The sequence below is a fragment of the Akebia trifoliata genome, unplaced genomic scaffold, assembly GCF_017979445.1.
Source record: "Akebia trifoliata isolate Shusen 1 unplaced genomic scaffold, ASM1797944v1 Contig01218, whole genome shotgun sequence".
In the NCBI taxonomy this organism is placed as follows: Eukaryota; Viridiplantae; Streptophyta; class Magnoliopsida; order Ranunculales; family Lardizabalaceae; genus Akebia; species Akebia trifoliata.
In genome coordinates this window covers 1-11,182 of record NW_028237604.1, presented here as the reverse complement: position 1 = coordinate 11,182, position 11,182 = coordinate 1, and the positions used below count along the sequence as shown (strand labels likewise).

The window sequence follows — 11,182 nt, the reverse complement described above, 5'->3', positions numbered from 1 at the left end:
AGGTAAGGGGGTCCATTTATGGAGTAGGGAAGGGTTAGGCACCCTACTCCATCCACGTAATGTGGTAACCTCGGATTCGGTTTTTGAAAAATAAAGAAAATAAAAATGAAAGAAGAAAAATCGATATGTGCCCTCAAGTGTGAGGGACTTTCAATGTTGGATTCAATCATTAAGGGCACCCTTATATAGAAGGGGCCCTTTTGTGATTTAACCCATGGTGGTGTGTGCAAATGTGTGGGAAAAGGAGAGTAGAGGAGGGAAGTTGAGGGGGTGTTCTTGGTCCAAACCCACCTTGTCCTTGAGTTGATCTTCAAATGTCTTCTCTTGAGTTGACTTGGACTTGCTTGAAGTTGTAGAAGATTGAGTGAGTTGAGAGTGAGGTGTTGAGATGAGATGAGAGAGGGTTGAGTGTAGTGAAGAAGTAAAGTAGAGTGTTGTAGTGTTTTTAGGATTTTTTCTCAAATTTTCATTAGGTGTTGTATGGGGAGAATGGAGGGGTTTTTATAGAGGTTGAGAGGTTTTTTTAAGGGTATAATGGGGTGAGGGATGAGAATAGTGGTTAATGGCATGGGTTTGAGAGGAAAAGGGTATGAAATTTGAGATGAAATGAGGGTATTTTTGTAATGATGGAAATGGGTTGTGTTTTAACCCAAATGGTTTGGATCTTACCCAAATCCATTTGGGTAGAGTGTTTGGTGGGTGAGATGAGTGATGGTTGATGGGAGGAGTGGTGGTGTAAGGGAGTTGTTTGGAGAAGGAGTGTTGAGATGGTTGAAGAAGTATGGTGTTTGATTTGGAGAGATGAGTGGTGATTGGTTTGATTTTGAGAGGATTGAAGGGATGATGACATGTGGCAAATGGAGGGATGGAGAGATTAGTTGATTGGTGATGGTGGTTAGATGATTAAAGAGAAGAGTATGGGAGGTATGGGTTGAGGTGATTTTATGGGAGTGTTTTAAGGGAAAGTGATGGATAGGTATGGGTTGTGATGTGGGTGGTTAAAGAATGAGGGATAGGTTAGGGTGTATAGGGTATGGTTGAGTTGTGGGTTGTTGATGATGAGAGGATGGGGAATAGGTTAGGTTAGGGTAGGGTTATGGGTTGAGTTGTGGTTGTTGATGATGAGAAGATGGGGGAAGATTTTAGGTTAGGTTAGGGTTATGAGTTTGAGTGTGGGTTGTTGGATTGATGAGGATGGGGAAAGGTTAGGTTATGGTGGGTTGGGTTTGGAGTTGATTAGATGAGGGGTGGAATGAGATTATGACATTTGGTCATCTCTTAGTGATTGGTTTGATGAGATTGATAGGTTGGGTTGGGTTGGGTATGGAATGAGGATGGGTTAGATTGAGTTTGGGTAGTGGATTGGGCTTTGGGCTTTAGGTAATGGATTGGGTAAGGTTTGGGTGATAGATTTGGGTTGGGTGTAGGATAGTGTTGGGTTGGGTTTATGTTGGATTGGGTTTAAAGTTGGATTGGGTTGATTTTAAGGGTGTAGAGGAGGTGGTGAGGTGTGCGGGTCCATGGGCCACGTAAACGGCCTCGTATTGGATTTCGTGTAGGTTTGGGCTTCAGGGTCCATTCCAATTTTCCAATTTTTGGGGGCATCTTACGTCGAGGGCCCGCTCAAATTCGGGTGTCTACACTATCAATTTTCAAGAATAATCCTTCAACTTTATTACCTTCAAAATACTATCATTTTTCAATAATAACCCTACAACTTTATTGTATTTAGAATACCATCCATTTTTCAATGACACTCCTACAACTTCGTTTTCTTTCGTCATTTACGGTCAAACTATAGTTTTTTAATATAATATCCACTTTATAAAAGACCACACATATTTATAGTATAGGGAAATGCTACTCCAAAGTTTACACCAAACATTGTTTATTTAGACACCGAAGTTATTTATTTTCCACTCTTTATTTAGGGTTTGTTTAGAAATTGATAAAAAGCCTATGCTTGGATCTTAGCTCTTGAAATTTTATGATCACTAATTAGCTCGAAGTGTCGACATGAATTTCAACGAGTTCTTAAGCCTCACATAGCTTTAAATCATCAAAACCAGTCATTCTTTGATTTATCAATCTGAATACATGTTAATTACAAGGGATTTGTGATGTTTGAACATATTATACAAAAAGATAATGATTTTCTAGCATACGCCCCATCATAAAACCATAGATAATTTGCCTTAGGATACAAAGAATCATAAATCTTTTTCTTGTGTATCCCATGGCAAATGATCCATAGTCCTGTGATGTTGGGTCTCTGTCAGAGGGGGTTATTAGATTATCATGATACTATACAAAAATGGTAGAACCAAAATAATTGATGAGGGCATGGTTGGGGAAAAGAGGAGAAGAAAAAAAAGGGCACAATATTTTTTCTATTATTTTTGGAGTGTAATCATCTAAAATGGAGTGTAAAAAGGAATTTTGGAGTGATGAAGTTTGGTACAGGTGGTGGTGTGCAACTAGTCGGTCCCTTCTAAATTCCATAGAAAATCTCCAATCCCTAGTCCCTACGAGCGGTTGTATCTTCAATCTAGTTGTCATCACGCAGGATGGAGAAAATTTCAAGCTCGATCGGTAAAAAAACGCAGACGAGAGAACGAGATCGACGACGAACAAAGAGAAACAGATCTCGACACTTCATCACTTGGTGATCATCTCTCTATTTCTCTCGTTTTTTCCTATTAGCTTCACATATCATCGATGTTCAACAAATCAATTAGTTCTGATTTTCTGATTAGAATTTCGATTCAAATTGTCTAATTTCTTTATGGTTTCAAGATCATAATTCCTTCCCCCCCCCAACCCAACCCTTTATTTCTATTATAATTTTGTAGAGAAAAATCTTACGTTTAGCGACACTTTGATTAGCTCTTCGAATAATGCGAGCTCAGTTTCCAAGCATTGAGAAGGTCAGTAATAATTCTGTTTCTATATCTTGAAAAGAAAAAAACTTAAAATGATTTTTCCAGTGAACATAAATTAAAATCAATCAGGGAATTATTATTTTTTTTTGGCACCGAAGTTGGCTTACTGAATTAATTCTCAAATTATTAAAAATTTATATTTACATCCAATTCCCCTTTCGGCAATGAAGTTGGTCTGCTGATTTTGGAATTATACACCTGTTGATTTTTCCGAGAGGTAATTTGGTTAATGAATTCTGGGTCACCTTCTCATGCATTTTTTTTAAAATATACGTTGAATCGTGTTTAAGACCATTTTGGATGTTTGTCGTAATTGTTACACTTGTGATTTCTCTTAAATAGGTTTTGGTGATTAGGAGAGGGACCACAAGACCAGATTTTAAACCAACATGTGCAAATCAAATAGTTACATGGCATTTTTTTTTTTTACTTTCTACAATAATTTGTATCATCTTTGTTACCAGAATTTCTTGTGTATGTATGTTTTCAGGTTTCAATTCAGCCCTTCGTTTTACGTTCCCAGTTGTATAGCAGTGTAAATGACAGGACACAAGTGGATAGGGAACTAGAGGTTTGGTTCCATGCCTTTTGAATTTTTGAAGAATTTCTTGAACCATTTATTGCCCTTCATTTGGAAATTTATGATTCATATGGAGCTTCAAGTAATTTTAACTCACCACTCATTTTGTAGTGCATTGCTACATGTCTTAATGAAGTTGTAGATATCGTGAAATGGCCCCCTCCCCCACCTTGGTGTCCATGTGGCAGGCATGCATCAGGTGCATGCTTCAAGGTGGATGCTTGGTTGGAGGTCCCATCACTACTTGCGTGTAAGTTCAACCTCCTTGACCAAGGGGAGTTGGAGACTGTGTGGCCTTAGGGATGTAGGCTATAGTAGACGATCAGTGGGGCAAGAAAAAAATTCTGCCATATGGCAGATGCAAGGCGTACTATGTCTTGTTTAATGTCCCATACAAATGACCAGTTACACTTGCAAAAGGAAGAAGAAACTGGAGAAATCTCGTGCATATCATCATTTGACAGGGGGGCAGGTAGGATGTCTAGTAGGTCCACCATGTCATTGATTAACCTACATAGCTTGATCCCTGCCCAAATAGGTGATTGACACTGGGTGGCCCACCAAATGGTGTAGCGATGCAATGACTTGGGACCTTACCAACGTGTTAGGTGAGTATGACCTCACCTACCTATGCCTAACGGTGATACAACTTCCCAAGACCTTTGTAGTAGGGAGGTTTCCCCCTCCCCTATATAAACGTAAGTCCTCGGGCCATGAATGGACACCTCTTGGTACCTCTATCTCTAGATCATTTGTCGAACTCACTCCCTGCACCCATCCTGCAGTCCTTAGCGTCCCTCTTGATAAGCTTCCCATCTATGCTCATTATTTCAATTACCAAAAAGTCACGTAAGTAGTTTAGGTGGCGGTCAAATTTCTCCTTTGCAACCCTCACACGATGTGAGTTGTGCCCTTAGAACAAAAGTTAATTTGGTGTACGCAACTCATAAGACTAGTTTGTTAGGGAAGCATCTTAACACACGAGATGAAGCACGAGTTATTTCTTGATGGTGGTCTTCAACGTGAGGATGCCTAAAGTTGATTTTTGAATATAATATATTAAACTATAAAAAAATCTCTATTCCATAATACTTGCATCTTCTACTTGTTCTTGTTCATGTTCTTTTTTTGATGAGGATAAAATTTATTAGAAGTTTAGAACACAAACAAAGCCAAAGAGGTTGAGGAGACCTTCTTGGGGCTAACTGGAAAATGAGTACTGAGCAAGTACTTTTCTTTCTTGGGTTTTCGAAGACTGATTCCTTAAAGCTGTGACAACTTGTAGATGAGTAGTTTTATGATGCTTTGGTGATCCTCTTCTTACTTTTGAATACCCTCCCCTTCCTCCTATTCTATAGGCTTCAAGAAATTGCAAATGGTAGCAGCTTCTACACCACTCAACCTCTGTAGATTGAATAGCGAGTGTGCCAGCTTTGAAAGAGCTCTAACCTTGATAGGGCTGTCAATGGATTGGATTCAAGTTGGATTGTTGTTGATTTGGAACCTATCCAATAACAATGTTGTTGGGTCTAGATCGCTGACCGAAAAGTATCCGTCTATGATTCTAGTTTCACATTTATCCCACTAGGGTCTCAACAACATACATCAAGGAACCCCCCTGCTTAAAAAAAAAAAAAAAAACTACTCTAGAAAATGGGCATTTACACACTCTGTTTGCAAGAAAGACGTAGGCCTACTGACGACCCAAATATAAATCTACTGTTGTTAGAAAATCGTTTGTGTCTCCACCATTTCAAATGTTAATTATTGTCCCTTTATACACATCCATTGTGACGTCAATGGACCCACTTGGCACAGCCTCAAGGCTTGAACTCTACTTGGTTTCGATAATTCTCGTGTTTTCTTCGTACATTTGTAGTGAAAATGGGCTATCATTTTTATTAATATCTCAATTTTAGACGTTCCAAATAATGTACATAGCTCATAGTATTGTTTACTTTTTTTTTCTTCAGTCACTAAAGAAGGAGAAAATTTTGCGTGTATTCAAGCTAAATACGGGGCAAGATGATCATGCCATAATGTTCATGGAGGACTATTTAAATCAGGCGGGTTCCTTTCTTTTGCTGAATCTATTATGTTGACGTTCTCATAATTAAAGCTTTCTCAAATTTTAATTTTCTTGTCAGTTTTCCAAATAAAGGCTTTTATTTTAGCATTCCAATGTTTGAAATTTTGATGAATATGACATGCTTGGTGTGTCCTAGGCAATGTAGAATCATCTTAACACGTTCATAATTCGCACTGTTATGACTGACCCCCTTTTTGTTTATTTCTGTTTAGATAGGGATTGGTGAGAAAAGGATAGAAGTGAAAAAGAAAGATGACATTGCGGTTTTTGATTGGTTTAAAATGTATGTTATTGCCACCAAGCTGGATCCTAGTATAGAACATCAAGAGTTGGTGCGTTATTTAATATGAATTACCTTCGTATAGTTTTTGACGTGTTTTAGCTTTTTAACCAATTTTGAAATGCTGAAACATCATTTAAATGCTTTCTAATATTTGATAATTTTATATATGTTGTAGTTTTTCTACTAATATGAGTTTTACATCGTTGCTTTCATTTTTTAAACCAATCAAAACTAGAACTCGGGAGAGCTGCATTGGAGTTCAAGTGTTTTAAAACAAGTAGAACAAAGACTGAGTATCTGGAGTGTAACTTCAGTATTGACACCAGTGTTTTAAAAGTCGTACGCCTCGAGGCTTAAGCCTCAGCAGAAATTAATGAGGCTTAGGCCTCAGAGGTGTAAGGCGTACTCCTCATGCCTCATGCCTCAAGAATAACTGAGGCTTAATTTGTTCGGCTGACCCCAATGTCGTGGGTCAAAAATCAATAATTTTTCTTGCTTTATTTTAGACAAATAGCCCTCCCTCCCATGTATTTTATTTACCAAAGACTACTAAATAAAAGTGTTTTTTGTCCTCTAAACATAGGTTATCAAGAGATATCTCAAAATTACTCTTTGAAATCCTAAAATCTCCCTACACCAAGATTTCTTCCTAGATGTTCCAATACTTATCTGGTTCCAAATCTGTTGGTTCCTATAACTTTCTTACAAAGATTGTGGTCAAATAGAACCAACAAATCAAGGATTTTCTTAGGTTTTGTGGAATGTGGTCTTTCTATGTACTTTCTTGAACTTTTTACCTATATTTTTTTTTTCTTTCAAAATCTCATATTTCTCTCATATTTCTTTTTATTCTCTAATTTATAATAGGGTTTAAAACTTCATTCCTTGCCCTAGACTAGTTGTTTATTTGATGTTTGATGATACTCTATGACTCTATGAGTGATGATACATAGCTACTTCCCTAAATTTTTATTGTTTAATGTTTATTTGATGCTTGAAGGTTGTTTACTTGTTTTTCTATATTTTTTGAATTTATTCTAATATATATTATATATATATATATATATATTATATATATATATATATATATAATTTTTATTTTTAAATTAATTGAGGCTTATGCCTCAATGAGCCTTGCCTTGAGAATCCAAAATGCCTCAAGTACACCTTAGGTACTTTAAAACACTGAATGACACCCATGGATATGTATGTTTGGGGAATACTTCAAAGTAGTCACCGATAATTGATGGTCAAGTTGGAAGTAATGGCATTACTGTACTTATTCGAAGGTGGCTACCATTGTTTGTGAAGTCTTGAACTATGTAAGTTAGTGTGCTAATTTATAGTACTAGCAATACCTTCTGCACATGGTGATATCAAATGTCAACAAATGTCCCAGTGTTAGTCTTGGAATTTAAAGGGAAATCATGGAGTACATGGACAAACTTAAAAAAGAAAAGAAAAGCATGTCGACATTGTAATATTAGAAGAATACATGGAAGGTGGCGGTAGTGGTAATGATAATGATAGTTATGGTACTTCATCTACATTAGTGGGGGTTTTCTAGACCATCACCACCAACTTGACCACCTAAAAGAGCTTGTGGTCGTGATCCACTAAACTGAAGATGTTATAGACCACATCTAGAGGACGTTGACTAAAGAGAGAAAGGTAAAGGACTCATTCAGACAATGATAGAAAATTGTTTTAAAAAATAAAGATTGGAAAAACAACCATTCAATATGTAGCTAAATGGATGCACCAAATTGTCATTGCTCTCAATGCCATTAAATTAAAACACGTCAAAGTAACAATTGAAGCATTATGAAAGTTTGGATTTGGACTAAAACAACATTGTTATCATGAAATAAGGGAATCTTGTTTAGAAATGTTTACAAAAAGAAGTGTACGTCACTAAAGTTATTATCTCCAAGTATAAAGAGACATAAAAACCTATGGGTGTACTCTAATGGCCGATAGATTGATCGATAGATGCAGTCAAACATTCCTTCTGTCCGACTGCATTGCCATTGTAAGCTCACATATGCGTGCAAAATTTGTTGGGAGCATCTTCTTATTCATTGTGAGTTGGCCTCTGGTGTTTGGTCTCAATTTCTTTCCCTGTTCAATGTTTCTTCGTGTCATCCCGGTTAGTTATTTCTTTCTTGTTCTGTTGGAAGCTCCCTTCTCTTTCTAGCAGGTTGAAGATTTTGTGGAAGCTCATTCCCTTTGCTATTTGTTGGGTCTTGTAGAAAGAAAGGAACAAGTGCACTTTTGATAGAAAGGAAGGTTCCATCCAAGATTTAATCTTTGGTATTCTTGGTTTGTTGTTTGTTTGGTGTAAGGAGTTTAGAGGGATGTTTTTTGAAGATTTTCTGTTTAGATGGGACTTTGTTAGTAGGGGGAGATTGTAAGCTATAATGATTTATGAAAATATATGTGGATTGGGTAGTCTACCAAATTCTATCCAAAATGCTAACATTAAGGTTAAAGAATGTGTTGGATTGTGTTATTGGGCTGTATCAAGGAGCTTTTGTAGCGGGTCGCCAAATTTTGGATAGTGTTCTTATTGCAAATGAATGTATTGACTCAAGGAGAAAACTAAATGAAGCGGGTCTTGTTTGTAAGCTTGACATTGAAAATGCCTATCACCATGTCAATTGGTCTATCCTTGAGTATATGCTTCGTCGGATGGGGTTTGGTAGTTTATGGATCAAATGGGTGATGAAATGTGTTACTTCTTCTTTCTCTATTTTGGTGAATGGATCTCTAGAAGGGTATTTCCAGATTTTGAGAGGTCTAAGACAAGGGGATCTATTATCACCTTATTTGATCTTGGTGGATATGGAAGCGCTTAGCAAAATGATTTCAAAAGCGGTTCACAATGGTAGTTTGTCAGGTTTCAAAGCCGGGGAGTCAGGGGCACCTCAGTTCACGAATGACACACTCATTTTTCTAGATTTTTCGGCATCACAATTGAGATTTTTAGTAGCATTCTCGGTTGTTTTGAGGTAGTGTCTAACATACCCGTCAATTTAAATAAAAGTATGGTGATGGGGATTTGCGCTATTCCTGGAATTGATGTTTTGACGACGTCAGTGGGGTTCAAGGTGGGTTATTGCCTACCACTTATCTTGGATTACCTCTTGGTGCTAGCTCTAGAAACAAGGAGATTTGGGATCTAGTTTTGGAAAGGATGGGTAGAAGGTTGAGTACATGAAAAGCAAGATATTTATCTAAAGAGGGAAAATTAACGTTAATTAAGAGCACACTCACCACCATTCCTAACTATTTCATGTCTCTCTTCTTTTTCCCTCGTAGCATAGAAGTTAAGATAAATAAGATTTGTAGGGGTTTTTTTTTTTTGGAACGACAAGAACAATAATAGAAAGTACCACATGGTGAGTTGGAGGAAGCTTTGTTGTTGAAAGCTAGAGGGGGTCTGGGGCTCTGCAGTTTTGCCATGACGAATTTTACTTTATTGCCTAAATGGTTGTGGAGATTTGGTGAGGAAGAGGGTAGCTTGTGGAGAGAGGTGGTGGCTAACAAATTTGGGTTGCAAGAGTTGGGTTGGGAAACAAAAGAAGCGAAAGAGGAATATGGGTATGGGGTTTGGAAAGGCATTCTTCAGTGCTTACCCTCGTTTTGTAAGAAAATGAAATTTAAGGTGGGAAGGGGGAATAGGTTTCGTTTTTGGGAATATAGATGGTGTGGAGACATTTCTTTGAAAGATCTTTTTTCCAGAAATTTTCATTGTATCGAGCAAAGGGAATGGCGATAGATAACTTTTTGGTTGGTGATGGCTTGGAAAGAACGTGGGATTTTGGCTTTTGGAGAGACTTTAATGATTGGGAATTGAGTAGTGTGGAGCGCCTCTTGGAGCTAGTTGATGCGGGCACACCTATTGGTGAGAATCATAATTGTAGGTTATGGGATGGTACTTGAGAAGGGAGGTTTTTCCGTGCGTTCAATGTATATGGCTGATTTACCTCTTTAGACTTCCTTATTTTCCGCCGGCATGATTTGGGGTACAAAGATCCCCTCAAAATTTTGATTTTTTCATGGCAAGCTTCTTTGGGTAGATTACCCACCTCGGATCAACTTATCAAAACATGTTTTCAAACACCAAATTGTTGTGCATTGTGTATGAGAAATGAAGAGACGGGTGATCATCTTCTTTTGCATTGTGGAATGGAGGTTCGATTATGGTCTCATTACCTTGGTCTCTTTGGTTTGGTGGGTTGCTTACCACAAAAAATCTGGGAACTTTATGATATGTGGCTGTTTTGGGGCATTGCTCTCCGTCGCTTGAAGTGAATCCTTTGGAGTCTTTTGCCTTGGGCTATTTCTTGGAGTATATGGAAGGATAAGAATCATAGGATTTTTGAAGGGAAGGAGTCATCAAATGAGGATCTCAAATATGATGCATTGGGGCTGCTTTTTTTTTTTTTTCCTTCTAAGGAAAGGCTTTTAAAGAGTTTAAGGGGATTTTCTTTGAACATTTGGTAGTTCGATGGGATATCGTTTGCAATTTGGGAGATTAGTAGTTTTTCACTTTGGGATTTTTGTGCTCTTTTTCTTTTTTACTCTTTTATTTTGGGACTTATCGTTCTTTTCTTTTCTAATAAAATTTTATCTTATTAAAAAAATGTGGAGGTATAATTTAGTCCTGTTAGCTAATTCCATCTGCATTATGCCCCCCAAAAGTCAAATTCATTTCAACCACAGTTGACATCTTCTCTAGTTTGCACTTTTCCCATCTTGCACCCATTCAAGCAGTGTCTAGGTTTATTTTCGTAATTGCAGTTAACCAATCTAGTGAAACCACTCAATCCACAATCACACATCTTAGCATATTTCTATGGATTTATTGAGCTGTTGAATCTCTAGGGCCTATAGAAACCCTGATCAACGACTTTTTTTTTTGTTGGCTTGGGTTGGGAAAGGGTTTTTTTTTTTTTTTGGGGTGGGGGGGGGGAGACAGGTAAGGTTTTTAGATATCTTATTAATTGAAACAATAAAATTGCTGAGTCGAGTTAGTTTAATACATCTTCCACACTCTTAATGATTTACAGGTCCTTGTTTTCTTTTTACGGCTCTGTTATTCTTAGTTCTTTCTGACTTTATTATTCTTTTTACAGTTTGGAAATGCTTAATTATCTTCTGTACTTTGTTTTTTTTAAAACCGTTCTTAAGTACCTTCTGGACTTCGTGTTTATTTTTTAACTGTTTTGGTACTCTTTTCTGCATTGCAGTGTTCACTCTTAGCATTGGGGGGCAAGGTAAAA

The 11,182-nt window shown here is 37.4% G+C and overlaps 1 protein-coding gene across 5 annotated transcripts; it reads left to right on the top strand.

Moving 5' to 3' along the window:
- Window positions 1-2,452: 2,452 nt before the first annotated feature.
- LOC147380612 (uncharacterized) lies at window positions 2,453-11,182 on the top strand. Of its 5 annotated transcripts, XM_086431458.1 has the most exons (6): window positions 2,453-2,665; window positions 2,887-2,927; window positions 3,433-3,513; window positions 5,496-5,588; window positions 5,824-5,894; window positions 11,150-11,177. In XM_086431458.1, the coding sequence occupies exons 2-6, from the start codon at window positions 2,898-2,900 to the stop codon at window positions 11,160-11,162; spliced, it is 288 nt and encodes a 95-aa protein (XP_086287584.1). In that variant the 5' UTR covers window positions 2,453-2,665; window positions 2,887-2,897; the 3' UTR covers window positions 11,163-11,177. The 5 variants fall into 5 exon arrangements, 2 of the variants coding, with proteins under 2 accessions (XP_086287584.1, XP_086287583.1); XM_086431457.1 differs by lacking the exon at window positions 11,150-11,177 and having other exon boundaries at window positions 2,455-2,665; window positions 5,824-6,918; XR_015175228.1 differs by lacking the exon at window positions 2,887-2,927 and having other exon boundaries at window positions 2,457-2,665; window positions 5,824-5,943; window positions 11,150-11,182.

What these genes read in the sequence shown, in the direction of transcription:
- LOC147380612 (XM_086431457.1), top strand. Translation starts at nt 2,898, where the DNA reads ATGCGAGCTCAGTTTCCAAGCATTGAGAAG. An exon ending in AGTTTCCAAGCATTGAGAAG is followed by an intron (nt 2,928 to 3,432) that starts GTCAGTAATAAT and finishes GTATGTTTTCAG; the next exon opens with GTTTCAATTCAGCCCTTCGT. An exon ending in AAGTGGATAGGGAACTAGAG is followed by an intron (nt 3,514 to 5,495) that starts GTTTGGTTCCAT and finishes TTTTTTCTTCAG; the next exon opens with TCACTAAAGAAGGAGAAAAT.